This window comes from Porites lutea, chromosome 2 (genome assembly GCF_958299795.1).
Source record: "Porites lutea chromosome 2, jaPorLute2.1, whole genome shotgun sequence".
Lineage (NCBI taxonomy): Eukaryota > Metazoa > Cnidaria > Anthozoa > Scleractinia > Poritidae > Porites > Porites lutea.
In genome coordinates this window covers 56,043,380-56,067,108 of record NC_133202.1, presented here as the reverse complement: position 1 = coordinate 56,067,108, position 23,729 = coordinate 56,043,380, and the positions used below count along the sequence as shown (strand labels likewise).

Genomic DNA, 23,729 nt, shown 5'->3' with positions numbered 1-23,729 from the left:
TACCGCACTTAATTTTTTGACAGATAAATTTGTATATAGTAGATTAAGCTTAAGTTTATGTTAGATAAAGAAAAAACTCGATTTTCGGTGTTTTAGCATTGAAGATGTAAAAGATACTGTGTAAACCCTACTGTTATGGTTATTAAACTGTTGTGTGCCTATAGAGCTATTGTTGACAAACAAACCCCATTTTAGGAGAAACAGATATCACAATGTAAAGCACTTAAAAGATACTTTAATTGACATTGCATCTTTGAATTGAAAGAATCATGAACTTGGGCAGCAGTTCTTCTTTTCTTCCCTTCTCTCTCTCTCCCTGCAGGCTTCTCTTCTTGTGCCATGCCACCAGTGTTTGGTTCCTTTATTCTTTTTTCCCCAGTAAGTTTCTCATTAAAATATCTGAAATTTAATAAATTAAAAACAAAAAACATTTGAACCAGGTAGAAAATTAACCGTGTTAAAGGGTACATACAAATGTGGCTCATGATTAGAAAAATGAAACCATTTGTATAAAATAAAAAATATTTCAAGCTAAAGAGGGAAATTTTAACATGATTGCTTTAAAATGATAGGTTTTTACCCGATTAAGGATGCATAGACACCATGAATTTTAGTGCGAATGTAAGACCCTATTAAGAAAATATTATTTTGCAGATCTATAAATGATATCTTATTGTATTCGTACTTTGTGCCTGCAATAAATTAAATAATAAGCACCACACTCCCATTAAGCCCACCCCTCTCCTCTTTTTCTGCCTGTCCCAATATAAAACTCACTGGGATCAAAAATGAAATACTGGTAGATTAATAACGAGGCTATAATATGCTGTTAAGGTTGCCTAGTTTAAAATTGCTGTGTAACAGTAATGAAATAGTTGGAATTTTTCAAATAAGCAAATATAACTATTTAATTTAATTAAAGTAAGAATTACATTCCCAGGTAGATATAATCAGCTGAAAGATTGGATAAGAAATTATTATTATATTTGTTGGAATTAGCCTCAGTGTAAAAAAAAAGTGATATAAATGAATACATTGCACAGTTGTACCTATTTTTCCAGTCTCTTCTGTTGACTGGTCTTCACTGATGGACTCTTTGGCAATGTCCTTGTGTCCTTTTTTACAGAACATGTAAAAGAAGGACGAGAAGAATATCCTGCAAAATCATTAAATGCGCATCAGACAAATTTTAAATGCTTCAGGTTTACAGGTTATAGGTTTTTTTGTCATTTCATTTCCAGTGGCTACAACTCACTTCTCCAGATCTTCAAAAATGCAAAGTGAGAATTAACTTGAGTTATAGTATACAGATAAAAAGGATGGGCACGAGGCGAACTTTCGAAAATAAATAAATAAATAAATATGCCAATTATTGTTGTTCATTCAAAATACGTAGCCATTTTCAATTGGCTCAAGCCGCCAGCTAATTCATAACCAACAGGTACTTTTCATATAGATGGTTTTCACAGTGACGTCATCAAACTGTTAAGTCAAAACAGCGAGGTTTTACGAATTCTTATTTAGACTAGGTTGAAGATAAACAAAAAATAAATCTTTTTTCAAGTTTTCATTCCCGTAGCATGTTTCATTTCGAAAATACAGCAATACGAACTTCCGAGTTTTCACAGTGCGTGACACCAAAACAGGAATGCTGTCTCGTTGAAAAAAGTCTCTCCTCTTGATTTTCAGCAGTATAACCATTTCAAGTATTACAAGATATGTTTATGCGCACGTAGGCTGGTTCTCGAGTGAAAAGAAAGAGCTTTTATAGAAAAAGTGAACTCCAGATGTTTTGTTGATTTCCGGCGGCCATATTGGTGGACCAAAACGGTACACCAATATGGCGTCTCCATACAAAGCTCTACAAGGGTGCGTGAAACGTTTCGGCAAATAACTCAGAAACTGTGGGCCACAAAGACCTGAGACTTGGACAAATTGTTTATATATTAGTCTTTTGTAACATGTCATTTTCTCGGCTTCTTCCACTGGACGGTTTCCAATTTATTTTTTTGTTGCGTGACACTGAAAACGATCTATTGGGAGGATGCAAGCAATATACCCTTGATCCCATGATATATGGTTTTTAGAACCAGGGTTAGTACACGGTATGCTTTGCCTAGCGACAAGGCTGCTTGGGCAACATTGAGTGAACTAAATATGTGTGTTTACACCTATACCAAGATGAAATGGCTAGATTTTCTGACAAAGACTGGATGGAATGCAAGAACATGCAAATCATGTTATCTACTTTTTGTGAAGTATATGCAAGAAAAAAATCCCTCCAGATATCCTGGAACCGTGCTGAGAAAAGGCCAAAGTTTTTGAAAAAAGTTTTCAAATGTGGAAATGGTTAATATGAAAAATAACACAATACACTGTAATTGCTGTTTGGTTTTTATATGATGTGCAGAATTACGCTGATCTGAGGTGGCCATCATTCTATTCTATTCAATTTGCATCATCTTTCGCATCGTACTCTACCTCATTCAATAATTTATGCACTAGTTTAAAATTAAATTGGGTAACAACGGTAAATACATTGTACAGTTGCACATGTACCTATTTCCTTTAACCTCTTTTGCCGGTTTTACGGTTGGTGTGATATCTTAACGAATTTAAAGAACCAAATACATGTAAATGTAAATGTAATTTACACAACAATCATAAAAAATGCTCAAGGTGGATATAAGTATAAAATGGGAATAATCTGTCAGCGCACTACATCCGCCGTTATTCATATTTTTACTCAACAAGGCTACACTTCTGACTTTTATTTCGACGACGTTTATGGCGCGGAGGATCTGGCACTCGCTTTCACCGCTTTTCAAGATATCCAATTTTTCTTCGTTAATAATAATAATAATAATAATAACTTTAATAGTAACATCCTCGTGAGGTTTTTCAGGAACTATTTACAAACTATTTCCAATTTATAAAAGCAAAAATGACAATAAAAACTCGAAATCACAATTTATGATGGTATTCTACTGAAATCTAAAGCTTATGAAGGAAATAGCTGCCTCAATAGTGTGTCTTTCAGGGCGCGCTTGAAAGATGTCAATGAGGCACTTTGCCTAAGTCCATTATGCAAGTTATTCCATATGTAGGCCCCTATGTAGGAAAATGTGCGCTGGCCTATAGCCGTTCTGTATAGCGGAATCTGCAAAGAGTTCCGTGTACGAGTGTTACGAGTATGTATATTTGAGCGCTTGGTAAACTTGCTCGTTAAGTATTGAGGCGCAAGATCGATCAACTAGGATTGCAATCTTCGTCCGAGAAAGACTGTCCCCCTGCTACCAAGATGGTATGCTTAAACATTGAGGTAGATAATTTCATTTTACGAGTTCCATTTGATCACCTTCAAGAGCATGATCCGACTCGTGATCCATTTATACAACGCTGTTTGCGCCAACTCTGGTTTACCGCTTCTCTGTACGATCTCGAGATACGGGCTTCTTTATTCCAGGTGAACACAACGTCTTGGCTAACTATTTAAGTCGATGGAATCTGTACATTAAATACCAGAAAGCTTTTGACTCTTATTGTAGGCGGTTCAGTCTGTAATACGCTGTTGTAGATGTTCCAGATCATGCCTTTGCCTTTCGAATTGCCCAATCGTTTTCACGTTTATTTATTTTTTGTTTGTTTTCTCACAGGTTTTTCTTCTAATGTCCTAGCCCTCGACCAGTTCTGTGGTCGTCTGCATTATATGGCATTTACAGAATCCATGCATAAAAACATGCAGTCACATTTTCGCTCTTTTATTCAGTTTTGTCAACGTTTCAATTTTAGCTCATTTCCGCTTGATGCTCAGACTTTTTCTCGTTATTGTTTATTCTGCTCAAATCGGTCGTAGGTTTGGCACCATAGAAAATCACCTTTCCAGTTTTATTGAAGCATTTTGATCAGAGTTATGGTTTTCGTTTGGGTTGGGAGCATGATTATTTTTTCAACCTAACTTTGAGGGGTGTCTGTGTAGGTGTGCAATCTAATAGAACACTCACTGTTACCCCTTTCATGTTATACGGCGTGGCTAGTCATTTCGATTTTTCATAATGTCCTCCATACTGCTACGTGGGCGCTTTTATTTAGTCGCTGTCTTTTCCTTTTTGCGAAAGTCTAACCTTGTATCAGATAGCCAAGCCTTGTCTCTTAAGTTACTACGTCGCCGTGACCGCACGTTTACAGACCACGGGGCTATGTTGCCAGTTTTTGCCACCAAAACCATTCAGTTTACTCAGCGCTCGCTCTGTATCCCTTTACCATTTGTTCCCCGTTCAGTGCTTTGCCCTGTGGCGTCACTGCATACTCATGTGCGGCTCAATCTTGCACCCCAGGCAACCCGCTTTTTTCGGTTCACGCTCTCTGCTCTGCTAGTTTTCGAGCCCTCACTTACCCTCAGTTCGCTACCTTTCTTGCTAGGTCTTTACAGGCCATTGGGGCCGATTCCACACGCTTTTCTTCTCATAGTTTTAGGCGAGGAGGCGCTACTTTCACATTTGAATGTGGTATACCCGCCGAGCTAATTAAAAGACAGGGCGATTAGCTTAGCTATGCTTATTATTTGGGCGAGGCCCAAATAGAGTAATGGAAACGGCTTGTTTTGACGCAAATGTGCAATAGGCACGCAATACGTGCTAACGTAAACAAGGCAAGTAAACAAGAGCGAATGTCTGCCATGCGAACGTCTTGTACAAGGTAAGAGGCATATGGGAAAGAAAGCTCTGCTAGCACACGGCACTTTATCGCACTTTTACGATCTCAAAAGTTAATCTGAATCTTCAGAATTTTTGCCTCATCGAAATTTGGAAGTCTGAAGTCCAGGGGTAAAATCTATCAAAAATATTTGGAATATTAACGTCGGGTTTTGGTCACAATAAGATCACAAGCAACGAACCTTGAAACGCAGAAACTCACAAAACGGATCGAAATCCACCAATCACAAATCACAAACAATGACCTTTTGAACCCGTTGAAGAAAACTTTCGTTTCCTAAGAGGTCCGCTAAGATGATTGGCGTCTGACATTTTTTTGACGAGAGGATCGAACTGCACCAATCATAGAAAGACAGTTTTAATTGCATGTTTCCTAAGAGGTCATGTGAATTTGCTGTTTTCTTTATTTTATGTCCACTTTCTTTTTCCTTATTTTGTGATTGGTCGATTTTGTTAAGTCGAGTGGATAATCCAATGAGGGACGATTGGGATATCGTTTGATCCGAAATTTTTCGAAGCAGCAGTAAGAAGCAGTTTGGATAACATTTGGCCGCGGCGTTTCGAGGAACGTGTTAATATATTGTTCAATGATGTTATCCCGGGTTTAACTTACAAATGCACACATTGTTCGCGGAAGGCCCACACTAAAAAATAACACTGAGTGTTTTCGGAATGGGCTGGTCCGCAAACTCAAAGGAAAACATAGGAGCTTGTTAGCTGGTTAGCTGGTTATCAATGTGACAATAGTGATTTTGATTTTTGCATTGCGGAACACAACGAGTTGCCCGTGAGAAAAATCTGTTCCGATGAAGGAAGAGACGATTGTCAACAATTGAAACCAAAAGGAATCGACTGACTCTTCTTTTGGAACTACTGTGATAACTGCAACAATTCTTTTTACTATTTCAATTTTGTTTAGCAGGATGACGGTTAATGTACTTGTTTTTGTATTGCGTGTTGTGTTTTTCCATCTAATTGTGTAACATGTACAGTGCTGTGCGTCGGGATTTTGCATTATCAGCAAGTTTTGTGTTAGAGTGTTTTGATGGCAGCGAGGTGACGACAAGAGAAGTTAATGAGCTAGTTGTACAGAAGGAAAATTGTGTTATGGAGGAAATAAAAGAGGTTGAATTGAGATCTCGTCGTGGCAAATTTATTCATAACAGAACTTACAATTCCATTGGTTTAAATCAGGTTAGTCAAAGATATTTTCGGCAAGACAAATTACCATAAAATCGAGATTGTAATTAGAAACTCGCGTTGTTTTAAAATTTGCATACAAGCGCTTCGAAATACTGTACCTTCAAAACGGCATAGATTTTACTTGTTTTGCTATATCTTTCAAAACCATCGATCGATTCTAGCTCAAAAACTCTCAAAGCGGCGGTTTAAATCGTCTCTTGTTTGTTTTCAAACGATTAAGGATGGATCGAATCGACTTTGTATCGATTATTATTTTATCAGCTTGTTGTATGAACGAAATGTTTTTCTTCTCAATAAAGTTCACTCAACAAATTTAGAAAGATTTACTTGACTTTTCATATGTGGAACGAACTGAATTTTTGGGGAACGAACTGACTATTTTTTGGAAAGAAATGACTGATTTTTCCTTGGTAGAGTGCTCGATACGTTAAAGTAGAGCATGATATAAATATTGGAAGTAGGAAAAAAACACACTTTCATCCCGACAAGCCTGTTTCGTGATCTCTCACTCTTCAGGGGATTTTAATGATAAGAATATTCATAACCATCGACTATATACTATATATATATATGTGTCTAGCTAGCTAGGTGAAAATGCGTTCCTCCATATTAAAAAGTGCCCTTCGGCATTTTACGGCTGTTTGGTGCCTAGTCAGTGGCTAGACATTGCCTGAACCTGCATACTAATTAAGTGCCTAGTCACTGCCTTCCTGCATATTAATTATGTGCCTAGTCAAAGTAAAAATGCGTTCCTCCATACTAATGAGAGTCTCTCTACTACAATGGGCACAATAGGCTTGCCCGTTAAGTAACTTTAGCCCGGTTTAAACGTCTATTTTAAAAAAGGAAGAAATAAGAGGAGCGATCACCTGGCAACGCGAGAAACGGTTTACTATATCTTATTTAGCGCTAAAAATCGGATATATAAACAAAACACACACACATACACAAGACGGAGCTGAAAACTCTCTATTTCAATTTTGACTGAATATTACAAATCAATTTTCTCCTTTCTCTCAGCGTTTCACGCGCCGTTAGTCAGTTAATTAAGCGAGTTAAAAAGCCCACCGTTGCATACAATTTAGTACAGCTCTGCAGTAAAAACCTCAAGGGAGAACGTTGAAGTAATTATTATAAAAATACAAAGAAAAAAAACGATTAATAACTTAAAAAGGATCAATTAAAACATGCGACCAATAAATTAATTCTCGCAATAAAACCAAACACGTTTCTTAAGACACGAGAAATCAACTTTATGACCCTGTATTAAAATAATTGCAAAAAGAGTCAAGTACACAGCGATTTGAAAGGAATGGAAATTAATCAATCCTCATCTTCTTTGTTCTCCTCTTTAGAAGGGGCATAGGTTTCCAACGTCTTCGCGTTTTTGTGTGTAATTGCTCCGCAATCGTGACACCGAGGAAAGACCTCTTTGATGTAATTTGTCTCCTCGGGGATCTGGTGATCGCATATAGGGCAAATTTTGTAGTAGTCGTGCCAAAAGCATTTAGGGCATTTCATGATCAATGTCCCGTACACATTAGAGTTCTCGCAATGTTCACAGGGACTTTCAGAGTGAAAGGTGGTGGACGTTTCATGGCTACTACTCTCTGTTTCCTGACTGTCGTTTTCAGTGTCGTTGTCGCTCTCTTGGGAGTCATCTTGAAGGCCATTCTCAGAAGCCACTTCCTTTTCTTCCTCCTCCTCCCCCTCTTCCTCTAAATCCGATGAACTCTCTTCGTTATTACTCTCGTTCTCGGAAGTATTTTCTGCATTTCTGGATTTTCCTTTTCTATTAAATTGCTTAGCACATTTTTGTTCTTGCTTAAACCTTTATCGATTCCGAACTCTACAGGTCCATCTAGAAACGTATTCAGCGCACGAGGCTTGGTAACTTCATTGTTACGAGGGAGTAACACATACTACACTACAATCGGAGACAAAATGAGTTGAGACACTTCGCCCTAAACTTGTTTTTTTTACTTTTTACTGACTTCAAAAGGACGAAATATAGCTTTTCCTCCCCTATCCCCTCCATGCAATGTTGTGCTGATTTTCGAGCTACCTATAGAAAACAACAAACACCCCAACTTTGAACGGAGGGGACAGGGGTCCTTGTTGAATATTATATTGTTTTGTGTTTTTATAATAATACGTCAAAGTTGTCCCTTGGGGATTTTACTGCAGAGCTGAACTAATTTGTATACAGCGGTGGGCATGTTAACACGCATAATTGACTGACTAACGGTGCGTAGAAGTACAAGAAATAAGGTCAGGGTTAGGGTTAACGAAAGCCATGGTGATAAAAAGTGAACAGAATTTTCCAAAGAAACGAATTCGAACAAATTGTTTCCTAGCAAAGCGATTGCAAGAAAGATAGCGCTTTCGAAATCCACTTGCTTTTATTTTGAACACATAATAGATTCTACATGAGCCAATCAGGGTTAAAAGAGACCCGGGGCAAGTCTGGACAAGCATATTGTTCCTATTGTAGTAGAGAGACGCTCATTAGTAAACCTATACCTAATTAGTATGCAGGAAGGTATGTGAATGTTAATTATTTACCTTTGCCTATACCTAATCGACTTTAACAAATTAATATGCAGGAAGGCAGTGACCAGGCAGTTAGTTAGTATGCAGGAAGACAGTTATTGACCACTCCAGAAAATACCATAACATACCATAATGCTCTTTGTTTGTCACCCCAAAATTTTGCATAAGCATTGTCTTCAGTTTCTCTTGGGAGTTAAAATGGCCCCGAGAGAAACTGAAAACAATACTTATGCAAAATTTGGGGTGACAAACAAAGAGCATTATGGTATGTTATGGTATTTTCTGGAGTGGTCAATTAGTAGGGAGGAAAGCATTTTTACCTACTAGACACTGACTAGGCACATAATTAATATGCAGGAAGGCACTTTTCCCTAGGTTATAACAATTGGTGACATCATGGACTCGACCCTAATGCATATCAATGATTTACCTCGACCTAAATCGACACTAACTCGGCACCAAACAGGCTTAATATAAAATTCAACATAGCACACTACTGCCATGGTAAATGTCCGGTGGTTTTAATCATAAAAGGGATATACGAATGCAATGAAGTTGTCATCTTGGAACTTGATAGAGGACATTATTTCCTGTTGAAGACAGTAATAAAAGCTAAGAAAATCATTACTGCAACCCTGTTTCATAATTTGTTATAAACACACATAGTTTACTTGAGGATGTGGCTGCTTAATTTGATTAGACTGAAAAATAGAACAAAGCATTCCTAAAAAATAGTTCAGAGCACCATTAAATCACATAGACTCATTCTCATTTTGAATTGCAGTTGTTGATGAAGTTGAAAGTCCACCTGGACCTGGGAGCCATGAGACTGGTCATTCATCAGGCGACCATGATGATATCTTGAAGTACAAGATGAGTACCTCACCCAGAGGAATAGCAGTCATCATAAACAACAAGAAGTTCGAAGGGATGAGTGAACGGAAAGGCACAAATATTGATCGTGATGATCTGAACAAGCTTTTCAGGAACCTTAAGTTTGATGTGAAAGTTTACGACGATCAGACCAAAGATCAAATTTTTGAGATTGTAAGAAGGAAAGGAAAGTCTGACCATTCAAGATATGACGCTTTTATCTTTGCTATCCTGACACATGGAGATGAGGGTGTGGTGTATGGTGTAGATGGAGGTACTTTAAGCATAACAAAAATTACCTCCCAGTTCAGAAATACCCAAACCCTGGCTGGCAAACCAAAGATCTTCTTTTTCCAAGCCTGTCAAGGTGAGAAGAAGGATACTTTTTTCTGACCTCACTTTATTTCAAGTATAAAATTCTTCCTTTCCCCTTTCAATTTGTTATCTCTATAATGAGTCCCCTCTCCTTTCATTTAACGACATTTTTGTGGTGACAAATAGACAAACAGAGTTCGGCTGTGAGTATCATTTAATAGGATATCATACACAGTACTCAAACAGACACATAGTTGTTCTTTTTTAATGACTATTAATAGATAAGGTTATTGTCAGATTTCTTTTCTCACTTGCCAACTGATTTTGGATATTTTGAAAGTGATTAAAAAATAATTCTGACAATGGGTAATAATAGTAATAATACAAGAAATTATATAGCGCCATTTCCGTGAGCTTATTGACGCTTTACAATAATCGTAATTCTAAAAAATAAAAAATACTTGAGTTATTAAAGAAAATATATAGCAGTAGTGGAAATTAATTTCTAAACAATAAAATACATTCGACTTGCTAAGATTAACTAAGAAAAATATATACAATAAAAGAAAGAGGGTAGTCAACTGACTAATAAAAGCCTCTCTAAAAAGTAGTGTTTTCATCTCATTCTTAAAAGAAATCACGGTTCTGAGGGACTTCCAGAGCCTGGGTGCAGCAACTTGAAAAGAACTGTCACCGTAAAACCTGAGATTAGTAATAATAATAGGCTTTATTTAAAGAGGGTAAAAGACTTAACAGTAGTCCTAAGACACTGATGACTCTGTGGCCCTCAAAACAAATTACAAATATAGATTCTACAACTAAAAACTATAAAATATACTATTTTCAAAGATAATTTAGGATAAAATATAATAGATAATTTCTAAAAAGACATTATGACTAAGATAGATAGAAACAGCAAAACGTATATACAATTACAGTCTAAGGAGCATCGCAGCCTTTTGTTCAGCTAGAAAGGATTTAAAAACGTTTTGCTTAAAACTTGCTAGCGAGCCATTATTTCTTATATTAGCATTCATGCAATTCCAGTCCTTTATAGTCCTAATAGAGAAAGTACGACCTCCTTCTGTTTTTCTTTTATACTTGGGGCACACCAAATTTATGTTTGAATGTCTAGTAGCTCGATTATGAATTTCTGAATTTCTGACTAATAGACTATTCAAATGAATAGGCGTTATATAATTGTGGACCCGCTTATATACTAGTGCGCATCTCTTTATTAGAGATTGTTTAGTAAAAGGAAGCCAGTTTAAATTATTGAATAATACGACAGATGTTGTAAGTCTTTCAGCATCAAGTATAATGCGTGCTGCTCTTTTTGAAGTTTTAGAATACTTTGAAGATGTTCGACATAGCAGCTGTCCCATATCATGCTCCCATACAGGAGGGTGGGCTTTATAACACCACTGAAATAGGTTTCTCTTTGACGTTGTTTAAGAAAGGGGCTAATATGCTTCAAGAGTCCTATGCGTTTGGAAAGTTTCTTACATAATTCATCAATGTGTGATTCGTAGTTCATTTGACTATCTTTAACTACTCCTAAAATCTTATGAGAAGAGACTTGTTCAATAACAGAGCCATCAATCTTGACATCTAAGCGTATGTATCTATCTATCCAAGCGGGTGTGTCTTCATCCAGCTTAGCAGGAACGCGCTTTTCGTGCACTAAAAGGGACTTCGTTTTTTTCTTGTTGATGAACATTTTGTTGCAAGACGCCCATCTCTGAGCCGCATCAAGATCGGAATTTAAACCTTGGGTCATCGAGCATAGATCTGAGAAATGCGTGTCGTCAGCGTAAATGTCCTCAGTTGAATTTGTTAGATGTAATGGAATGTCATTCACAAATAACAAAAACAGTGCCGGACCTAAGACACTTCCTTGCGGTACCCCTTGCTTGATAAGTAGAGAGTCTGATCCTTGACCGTCAATACTGACAAACTGTTGGCGACCAGAAAGATATGATTCAAACCATAAAAGCGAAGGATCACTCACTCTATACAGGCGCAGTTTCGTAAGAAGCAATTGATGATCATCAACGTCAAACGCTTTTCTAAAGTCTACAAAAACCATTCCAGAAAGCTTGTCTTCATCTAGATTGAAGAGGATTTGGTCAGTTAAACTGATCAGAGCGGACTCGGTGGAGTGCCCTGCGCGAAAAGCTGATTGCAATTCATACAGTAAGCCATTTTTCACAAGGTAATCCACAAAGGAAGCAGCAACATGCTTTTCACAGACTTTAGACAATATGGAGAGCACGGAGATCGGTCTAAAATTGTCCCGACAGTCTTGGGCGCCATCTTTAAAGAGAGGTGTGACGCGCGCCATTTTCCGTATAGTTGGAAAACAGCCACTCCGTATAGACAAATTGATCAACCTCGTCAATGGCTGTACAAAAACGGGTGAGACCAGCTTTAGAACTTTCACACTAATTTCATCCGCTCCAGTAGCCTTTGAAGATGACAAGTTATCAATAAATTTCTGAGTCTCCTGTACTGTTATGAGAGGAATATTGAACTGAGGGACAAAATTATCGATGGTCAAGGAAACAAACTCCTCAAGCTTTGAAGGGTCAAAGGAAACGGATGAAGTTTGGCTTTGCTTTGATTAAATTGGACTTTAGACTTTGGTGTTACAAGCAGATTTTTTGAAGAAGATCGTGATTGCCTCGTCGGAGTATAGGGCTGAAGGATATCTGCTACACATTTTGGCGCCATGCCATTCAGTGCTTTGTACGTAAGAAGTAGTATTTTGTACGTAATTCCTTGTCTGTATCCAGTGTAGTCTACGAAGAACTGGTGTTATATGTTAATATGTTCTGAGCAGCGCAGTCGAGCTGCGCAGTTTTGTACATACTGAAGCCTATCAATAACCGATTGGGGTAAGCCAGATAAATGAACATTACAGAAATCCAACTGAGATGAAATAAATTCAAAAAAACAAAAAATTACACTTATATTTCTAGCATTATTAGAGTCTTCAATGTATTCACCAGCCACATGAATACCCTTAATAGGTGGATTGACTTTGTGCTTTGGTCCAATCACTAGGAGCTCAGTTTTATCCCTTTTCAGCTGTAACATCTTCGCAAGCATCCATGCATCAATATCATTTAAAGAAGACTCTATTGCTTGCACTGAAGCCGCTTGATCATGAAACTTCAATGAGCAGTAAAGCTGGATTTCATCAGCGTAGAAATGAAATGATATATAGGCCATGACTTCTGACAATGTCGCCAAGCGGGGACGTGTACAATACATACAACATAGGCTCCAGCATAGATCCTTGGGGCACGCCACAATGCAGGTCCTTGCTACAAGATGTTGCCCCCTCCACGTTGACCACTTGTTTATGATTCTCAAGGTAGAAATTAACCCAGCGCAGGGCTTTGCCATTATTACCAAAGCGACAAGAGAGTCTCTGCAGAAGAATCTTGTGATCTACCGTGTCAAAAGCTGCAGACGGGTCGAGGAGTAGTAAAATAATATAGGAATGATTGTCAATCGCAGAAACAATGTCATTATGAACTTTCACAAGCGCTGTTTCAGTGTTGTGGAAGGTTTTATAGGATGATTGCAAGCTTTCTTCAAAATCATTATCCCTTAAGTAGTTGGTGAGTTGGTACGAGATTGCCTTCTCTATCATCTTATTTCCGTCTTTTCTTTTTTCTCGGTCAATGTCACCATTATACCAGGCATCAGCGGGTCTCACCGTGATCGTTCGTTTTTTCCTCGGAGCATGGATGTCAAGTACTCTTGTTAGTTCAGTTTCGTATTTATCCACTAGCGTTGGTAGATCAGTGATCTTTTCTTGCAAGACAGTGGAATCCCTCAAGTCCTTGCACAGTGCACTCATAGCAACAGATCGCAGTTTACGGTATCTAATTTCATGCTGTTCAGCTAGACGCTTGCTAGTTTCAGTGTGCGGTGCACAGCAAAATTTTCCGACAAGTAGGATCTCTGACCACGATACCATCCAATAGGTCATCTTCGGATCGAGTGATTAGATCTAGGGTGTGCCCCCTAGAGTGGGTGGGTGTGGCAACATGTTGCTTCAGATTAAAAGATTCTAGCGGGTTGTGAAGCTTGATTGCATCGGTGTTATTACTGTCGTCAAGATGAAAATTAAAATCACCCACAATCAAGAAGTTGCCCGAAATTGGAACAAGCTGCTCGAGGAGGCTCGCGAAGTCTTAGAGAAACGCTTTGATCTGCGACGATGGAGGTCGGTAAATTTTAAAGAATCTTATGCTTCTCATGGGATATTCAGCAAGCGCAACCACATTCTCAAAGGAACTAAAATTCGCTGAACACAGCTTCTTAACTCGGAGTGATTTTTTAACTATTATACCATAACTCGCCAACAAAAAAGTTGTCACTCTCCCCTGAGTGAAGCCAAGTTTCCGTTAAGGCAAGGAAAGTCAAGATCATGCTCAACGGTGTAGTCCTTGAGTGACACTGCTTTGATTTTAACAGATCGTACATTCCAAAAACAGAAATCTAATGACTGCGACAACCGATTATATCTTGTGGAATTAATTTTTATGCAGTTCGATTCATCACATGTGCGAGAGCGGAGGATCGTCTTTTTTTGCGGTCAGTACATTTGACAGGAATCTTACAAGTGCTTCCTGCTAATCACCCCTGGCAAAGGATGAGCATCGCTACTTAGAGAGATCATCAAAGCATTGAAATTGAACGTTGCTACTGAGTTTGGATAGTACGCAATGCGGGCCTTGAACGATCTCATTGTTTTTGTTTTTATCAAGTAGGAAAATTTAGCTAAATACTTCAATCCAATATAAGTGCATTGTTGAATGGCAGTTAACGCCCGATACTCTTGCTTTCTGAACACATCCTTAAGGAATAATCCATCTTGCATGCTAATTTCAAGCACGTCATGGATTGTTGAAGCTGACCAGCTCTGTGATACAGAATTTGTGAAAAATTGGAGCAAATTACTGCACGAAATGTGGTTGTTGGTCATACTAATCGGCTTCACGGTCATATAACTGGGTTCCACCATATGAAGCTTCTTGTTATTTCAAAACTCGTCTTGTTGAAACCTTCTTATACTCACCTTAGATGATGATAATAATTTTTTACTCTCATGCAAATAAAAGTCTTTTTCGCAGTGAGAGTTTTTGTAACTCGGAAATGGCCTCTGCCTCTTCAATATACTCAGCATATATTTTGAAATTGTAGGTGAGGAATACATGGATGGATTGGAAGTCCCTGATCCCGATGTCCTTGATGCCCCTCAGCAGCCTGGTCGACAAGTTTCTGTACCTGTAGAGGCCGACTTCATCCTCGCATACTCCACTGTGCCTGGCTATTACTCTTGGAGGAATAAAGATCGAGGATCTTGGTTCATTCAGTCAGTAGTAGAGGTGTTTAATAAGTATTACTATCATATGGATATCCAGCAAATGCTCACCAAAGTGTGTGCAATGGTATCCGAATACAAGTCAGAAAACCAAAAAGCCCTTAACAAGAGGCAGGTACCTTCTACGGTGTCAATGCTGAGAAAAGGCTTGTATTTCTTCCCTGAAAAGGTTACTGAGTCAAGCAATAAGGCTGATGACACCAATCCATCCATGAGACGTTCCTTCTGTATAGTTTACTGAAAATCCCCAAATCCCTGAGACATTGAAGAACATCTTAAGGAAAAAAATACCGCTCAAGATCAGAGCTGTCACTTAGATTTCAAGTTACTGGGTATACGCCATTATTCGACTCAGAATTTAACAGCTAGAAATTTTTTGGGCTCGTTAATTTTACTTATGTTTCCTATGAAAGTAGCCGGGATCGTGCTCATAGAAGCCAGGGGGAATCCCCTGCCCCCGGTCCTTAGTGACAGTCCTGTAAATGAAAGGTAGACAATCATTTCAGGTCTTGTTTGTTGTCTCTTGGATTGAAAGGCTTAAATTACAGTAACCAGGAGGTTTCGTGATTTCTGTCAAATGAAACAAAACTAACCACAATGAAACCTCAATTTAATGAACCTCTACAATAAATTGTAACCAAGTCCTTTTTATAACAAACATTATTATATTCCTAGACTTTCACTCAACTAAACAGGGACAACCATTGGCTGATTCTTAGTCACGTGGCCTTGACTGAAATCAAATGTATCTCGATCGTGATGCGTTAAGCAATGTACCCCGCTCGGGATACATTATAGCACGTGATCAGAGCATGGTGGAAAGTGGCGTGACAGAAGGCGGGAAAAACTCTGCCAGTTTTCTTTTTCGTGAATGAACACAACAACATTCACCACAACACAAACATGAAGCCTCAAGCTAAAAAGAAAACAGCAGCTAGTGGAGGAAACAGATGCAGATAATATATGGGAAGTACTTTTTAAATCATTCATTCAGTGATTGTGACAATTAAATTTGTGTTCTTATAAGTAGCGAGTCGTACTGTTTTGATTCGCTCCTCTTAAGCGTATTCCTTTACTGCTGTTTAAGTATGTTGAAGTGAAAGTCTAGAAATATAACAAAACACCTAATGTCAGGGCCCTCGGGAAACCAGGGGGTTTTTTTCCCCTCGAGTCCTGATGGACTCTTGGGAAAACAAAACTAACTGTTTCTCTCGGGATCTGACATTACGTGTATAATATTTTTTTTAACCCAGTAATAGTAAAACATATGGAATAGAACCTAATATGTAATAAAACCTCATAATAGCAAACAATTATTAGGAAGCAAACAGTAAATTCCAGTGAGAGTCATTTCAGCCACTCAGCAGGCAATGGAAAAATTAGCTGCTGAAAGTTCAAAGTTCAGTTTTCAGTGCCTCAATACTAAAAAGAATATCACCTTTATGTTTTACACGTGTAGATGTATTACCAGGGTAATAGTCAGAAATATTACTATAAAATTCATTCATAGCCAGCAGGCCAGTTTTGGGATTGTGTGAAATTAGGTTGTGCCCTGGGTTATGCCTTTGGGAAAGCACTGATTGATTGGCTGAAGCACAGTCATTCAGTCTAAGATCCTCAGGTCTTTTCTCACTGGTGTAAACAACTTTCTCTGGAGTGTATTGTTTAATCCCTTTAAGCACATTGTATCCACTGTTATTGCACTGTGGGTCCTAACAGTGTTCAGCATAGAAATTCTCCTCATAATATCCCTGTTCAATCAAAAATATGGGACGTGAATTATGAATCACCAGAGAGAAAATTCTTCTCGTCAGTATTATACAAGTTCATGTGTACAGAGCGAGAGAAACGTGAGGGGAAATGTATGCCACCTGCAGTGCTATGAAAATTGGTGTTAAGTTTTCTTTGCCAAGGAAATAATATTACACTTTTATTTTATTTTGTATATACGTGTAAGAGTAAAGTTGTGCTTACTTCACTCAAAGTATTAATGATATTATGGCTACATTATAGAATCTTGTGGTAGTGTTTAACCTATTGAGGCTTCTTAATTTTACGCTTTCAATTATTAGGAAAAACCTTTACTACTACAATGCATTAAGCGTTTCACTAAAGGTATTTGCAATTAATTTTGTGCACTTTACCTCACTTTGTGTGAAGGAATTTTTTTTTGTTACTTAATAGTTTTGGAACTACAAAAATCCTGCAGTAGTATATTCAAGAATTTTTTATTTGAAAAATTCATTTAATAGAAGTGGCATTCTGGAATGGAATAAGAGCTATTTTTCCAACAGACTTCAATTTGTAGAATACAACGGTTATGTTTCGTCTCGTGCTAATATCATGTGTGGCGTTCGCCAAGGTTCAATACTAGGGCCTCTGGTTTTTCTGCTCTACATCAACGATATAATCAACACGTCAACAATATTACAACTGATTTTATTTGCCGATGATATAAACGTTTTTCTGTCTCACAATGATAAGACTCATGAGAAGACACACAGGGCTTGCACTGTAAGTATCCAGGAGAGCTCCATACAATTCCTTATAATTTTGTTATAATGAATTGTATGGAGCCTTCCAGGAGACTTTTCTTCATTAGCTTAGGCGCGGCGGATTTTGTCACGTATGATCAGCGCGAGGTGTTTTTCCCGACACCCTTCTGTCAGGAAAGTGTCATCATATGAAAGCAAACCAGACACGATCGCGTCGGCAAGCCGAAGCCGGCAAAAATAAAAGGCTTTTTTTCTTCCATTTAAGAGGTCAGTTTTGTTTCGTTCTGGTCAAAATAAATCAGGTTTTTAGGTTGTAGGTAATAAAATATTGTCTTATTCAGTTCTCAAGGACCTTTATAAAACGAGATAAACGAGATAATTGACTAGAGAAAGAAGCGTGAAAACGCTTTTTTGGAAGAAAATATTTTTTTAATTTCCGCAGCAATTTGGGAAATCGCGAAGCGCAATATATTCAGTTTTTTCCAAAGCCGTCTTGATTAAGCGGTGCACAATGCCATCACAACTAAAAATAAATTTAGTTTGTATCGCAAAAGCCGCGAAAAAAGAGATGAAAAAAAAATGGATCGGAAAAATTAATAAAATCACCAAAAAACCGTCTCGCGGGAGCTTTGTCAAACAAACCGTTGGTACGGTTTATTTAACCTAACCTGGAAAAGTAGACGTCTGCACGCAGAATACATCTCATACTACGTGTAGTTGTGATTTCGGGAACGGACCTCGGGAGCCTCATTACCGTAATATCTTCTATATTGCAGAAACTACAGCAGAATCGCTCTGCTCGCGTGCTACCTTTCCGCTCCAATTATGACTATCCAGTACCAGGGAATTGTTTCAAAATTTAAAGCGGCCGAAACTTATTTCCATCAGCGCGTAGTTAATTAGTTAAGCAATAATAATGCACAGCACTGTAAATAACACGGTTCTAGAATATCTGACGGCTTCGCGTTTTGTTCTTCGCTGCATGCGATTTAATCGCTTATAACCTAACAGAAAATGTATGAATACAAACAAACTCGCTGTTCCACAACCCCTCACTGAATTTTGAAAAAGAAGCCTTTCTTATAACGGAAGAGTGTTGTAGAACAGCTTGTCTCTGAAGGTGCGGTAATAATTTTTTAAAAGGAAAATTAAAAAACGGTAATTTATTTATATTACACAAGGCCTCAATTTGTCTTTTGGTATGGGTTTAGACAATACGACTTCTCCAATCAATTGTGCGTCAAAACAATGTATCAAGCGCGCGATAAAGAAATAGTCGAACTGTCATGGTTTAGCACTTTATGACAAAGTTTTAACTGGAAAACTTGTTGCCATCTGATGTACACCTGTATAGTCTATGCTTGTAAGCTCTAGCTAAAGAATCGCTGGGTTACACTGCACCCATCGGTGTGCCACCTAAAGTGCAGTCTATGTTTGTTAACTCTTCCTAAAGAATCACTGGGTTACACTGCACCCATGGGTGTGCCACCTAAAATGCAGCCTATGTTTGTTATCTCTGTCTAAAGAATCACTGGGTTACACTGCACCCATGGGTGTGCCACCTAAAGTGCAGCCTATGTTTGTTAGCTCTACCTAAAGAATGACTGGGTTACACTGCACTCATGGGTGTGCCACCTAAAGTGCAGCCTATGTTTGTTAGCTCTACCTAAAGAATCACTGGGTTACACTGCACCCATGGGTGTGCCACCTAAAGTGCAGCCTATGTTTGTTAGCTCTACCTAAAGAATCACTGGGTTACACTGCACCCATGGGTGTGCCACCTAAAGTGCAGCCTATGTTTGTTAGATCTACCTAAAGAATCACTGGGTTACACTGCACCCATGGGTGTGCCACCTAAAGTGCAGCCTATGTTTGTTAGATCTACCTAAAGAATCACTGGGTTACACTGCACCCATGGGTGTGCCACCTAAAGTGCAGCCTATGTTTGTTAGTTCTACCTATAGAATCACTGGGTTACACTGCACCCATGGGTGTGCCACCTAAAGTGCAGCCTATGTTTGTTAGTTCTACCTAAAGAATCACTGGGTTACACTGCACCCATGGGTGTGCCACCTAAAGTGCAGCCTATGTTTGTTAGATCTACCTAAAGAATCACTGGGTTACACTGCACCCATGGGTGTGCCACCTAAAGTGCAGCCTATGTTTGTTAGTTCTACCTATAGAATCACTGGGTTACACTGCACCCATGGGTGTGCCACCTAAAGTGCAGCCTATGTTTGTTAGCTCTACCTAAAGAATCACTGGGTTACACTGCACCCATGGGTGTGCCACCTAAAGTGCAGCCTATGTTTGTTAGCTCTACCTAAAGAATCACTGGGTTACACTGCACCCATGGGTGTGCCACCTAAAGTGCAGCCTATGTTTGTAAGCTCTACCTAAAGAATCACTGGGTTACACTGCCCTCACGGACATTTGTCTCGCGCTCTCTTGAAAGAGAAAAAAGCTATAGTCTGTTTGGCCAAAATTCAAGCTTTGTTCCCCCTACAAATTTGACCCCATATTGGGCCCCGAAAGACGTTAAAAGTTCCTCCATAACAGAAGAGTGTTTTGCTAGAGTTAACAAACGTTTGGCTTACATGAGTTTCAATATAAAGGTGCAAAAACTTATCAGCATAATTATAGCACACAAACATTGTCCTCAAACTCCTGGCATGTAGCCTGAATAAGCCGAGCAAATATAAATAAAGCATATAACGAGAAATGTTCGTCAAATGGTGATGTTAAGTAAATTATACTTCACTTTGCGAAAGAAATTTATCGCTTGTATCCGTGTTGCGCATCGAAAAAGCGAGGAGTCATCGCATGACATTAGGTAACAGAGACTACAGAGGTAATACTCACGGGTTTCACGAATTCCAATTGCACGATTTTTCGCCGAGTAACAAATTTAAAACTTCAATTCTTACCTTACAGTTGTCGGTTCATTTACCTTACATTCGCCAACACTGGTAAACATGAACAAAACGATGAGATCCGGCACTCTTCTTTCAGAAGTAGCAGGTCGCATGAAATAAAATTCACCGATATGCGCTGCTTTCTCACTACAAATATAAACATTTGTCGTGGAGAAAATACGACGAGGAGGAAAAAATGCCAGATCTTCGCCTCGGTAATGTATTCCTGCTACCAAGCCGGCGTATCTCCAGAAGGTGGACTCGAAGTGGGACAAACCTTATGATTCTTTTAGGAGCCCTTTGCGCGCAAACTAATTTATTCTGGCGCGAAATGAAGATTATGAAAATGTATCTGAAATCTAATACGCGACAAGAAAATTTTCGCACTTTCGAGGAGTGCGACGTATTAAATAGGATTAAGTCGGATTAGCTGCCCGCGGAGAAAATATCCCTGCGTGGGATTGTACTTCCAGTAAAAAGCCTCTGTGTCCTCTCATACTTGACTAATATACTGAACGCTGAGCTAAATAAGTTGTCAATATAGTTTAGAGCTAACAGGCTTTCATTAAACCTGAAAAAAAAATATTGTATTTAAACCATGTCAGAAGCTTTCAAAACAAAACTATTCAACTTTAGAATGGCCAAAAAATTGATCAGGTAAAAGAAACAGTTTTCTTGGGAGTGATCACTTAGGAAATTTAAATTGGAAATCCGAAATCTCACATGTCGCCAATAAAGTTTCTATATAAACCCATAGGAATTATTCGGAAATCCACCAATCACAGATCACAAACCTTGACCTTTTGAACCTTTTAAAGCAACGTTCTGTTTCCTAAGAGGTCCGTTAAGATGATTGACGGCAGCGAAAAACGCAAACGTCAGTTGGTTTTTGAACTTCAGAGTTCGCGTGTTTATGAAAAGCGCAGTAAAAAATAGCTTTTATCTCTTAATTTTTTCCGCTAAAAATAAAACAGTCAGTACAATCACATTTAACTTCTTGCGAGATTAAGGGGGATCTCGAAGGTTATTTCCATTGGCGTAGAAGGTAAAATGTTTTCGAAAAGACGGCGACACGATGTTCTACTAGTTTTGTTATTTTTGGCTAGGCGCCCTCGAATTTAAAATACTGAAATTTCTATTTTTCCGTTGCCTTAATATTTTCCTCGGCAATTTCCCCCGATTTTCTGTACATAAATCTTTAAAAACAAAAGAAAACAGCCAACGAGCGAGGAAACCAGTTTTCCTGGTTTATTTTTTACAAAAAGCGAAGGCAAACAACCAGTCTGTTAACACTGAAAATTCCTTGAACAGCGATGCGATATCTTTCGTTTAATACTTCACAGTTGGCGATTAAGGTTTCTTTCGCAGTGAGCCTCCGCTTGCGTACCCCGTTCAGAGAAGTCATTCCCGGCTAAACTTTCAAATGAAACCAGTTTTAAGATGGACAGTATTTTGATTTGCACCCGTTTGTTGGTAAATCAAAAGGCACCTTGTTAGCAGTCAACAACTTGCAGAGGGATTCAACTCCGTGATACACTCACTTTCCGTAAATAAAGCAAATCCTGAGAAGATATGAACAACCATATGAATTTTCTGAATTTCCATGGCACATATTAAGGCATATTTTCCTACCATAAGACCATAAAACAATTAAAAAGACAGCAAAATCGATCTTCCCCTCGCCGACGACGGATCATTCACGAAAACAACCACGCGAGGAATAAGCGCTTTTAACTTCCGGCCTTTCCGACAGTTAATCAGATCTTGTAGCATTGTTCTAACAGCCAATCAGCGTTACGGCCAAAATCTGGCCGTAATGAGCACAAACGTGAATGAGTTTGTATCAGGCCCAATTTCAGCGGTAGCCGTTAGAGAGAATGTATGAGAACCGCTCAAATTGGGCCTGATCTCAGGTTAAGTTATCCCTTGCAACAACTCCTTACTTTTTTAACAGTAACGTATATAAGACAACCTTATCCTGTGAGTATACCTCTTTAAGCGCCGTTAGTCAGTTAACAAGCCCACAGTTGCATACAAATTAGCTCTGCTGTAAAAACCCCAAGGGAGCACCTGGACGTATTATTACAAAAACACAAAAAAAAAAACAATTAAAAAGGATCAATTGAAACACGGGACTAATAAACGCTAGCAATAAAACCATACAAGAGATACCGTTTTATAAGCTATATTAGAGACTCAAATACGCAGCGATTTGAGAGGAAAAGAATTGAAAATTAATCCTTTTATACTGACTATAACAAATCCGTTTTCTCTGTCTATCTCTAGGAAATAAAAAACTATTGAAGTCTTGCACAATAAACTAAAACCCTAGTGTGAAGTAGTCCACTCAAATTGTGGTTTAGCATCAAACTAATTGCAACAGAATTTTTTTCAACGCCATTTAATTGTTGGATGGCTATTTAACAACATACTAAAAATCCGCCAAAATCGGTTCGGTGAAACATGAGAAAAATTGGCAATAAAGATTTTCAACTTTCACCACAGGACACCCAATTTCAGGAAGATCACAAATTCAGACAAAACATCTGATAATTGTGTTTTTTTTTCTCGAGAATTTTCGATACAACATCGCATCGCTAACGTATTTGGGGTAGTTTTGTTTTAAAAAACGCCTACTAAATGTGTGAGAAACACCTGAGTCAGTGCTTCGTCTTGACGGTTTTGCACAGGTTACCCAGCCACTCGTCTGTCTTCCAAGCTTTAATTTTTTTTACTATGACGGTATTTAAGAGAGAAATTGTTAGTCAGTCTGTGTTTTATATGGTCATGCTACAGGATACGTGCGACTTAACGTGTGCAACGGACGATAACTTTGTATCAGTACAAACTGTTTAACCTACTCCCGTATTCTGTAATCGAGTTTTGTGAGGTAGTTATGTTCAAAAAAAGTACGCAATATGTGTGTTCGAAATCAGGGATTCTTTTTTTTTTTTCTCGTAACATGCGCAACCTCCTTTTAAGGAGGTTGTCATAATCCTTAAAAGGATTATGACTCTGTACTTTACATTGTGAGTGAGTAATTATTCTGCTAAGGACTCCTTCTATTTGGTTTTTGCTAGATAGTAACGTTCTGCACTTTTCATTACACCTAGCCGAATCTGTTGCAAGGGAAATCCAGAAAACCAAGCACAGTGTGATTGTTCTTTTTGTAAAACGATATTTTTGGGTATAAGTTAATACCAAAATGAAAATACCTTTATCGAATAAGGAACGTTAATGAATCATCAAGCATTGCTAT

The 23,729-nt window shown here is 38.4% G+C and overlaps 1 protein-coding gene and 1 pseudogene across 1 annotated transcript; both read left to right on the top strand.

Annotated features, from left to right (window-relative positions):
* The first annotated feature begins 8,450 nt into the window (after window positions 1-8,450).
* LOC140926447 (caspase-3 pseudogene) lies at window positions 8,451-9,737 on the top strand (annotated as a pseudogene).
* A 5,153-nt stretch (window positions 9,738-14,890) lies between these two features.
* Window positions 14,891-15,301, top strand: LOC140926446 (caspase-7-like). The gene has a single exon (XM_073376186.1). The coding sequence runs from the start codon at window positions 14,891-14,893 to the stop codon at window positions 15,299-15,301; it is 411 nt and encodes a 136-aa protein (XP_073232287.1).
* Window positions 15,302-23,729: the final 8,428 nt, after the last annotated feature.

What these genes read in the sequence shown, in the direction of transcription:
- LOC140926446 (XM_073376186.1), top strand. Translation starts at nt 14,891, where the DNA reads ATGGATGGATTGGAAGTCCCTGATCCCGATGTCCTTGATGCCCCTCAG.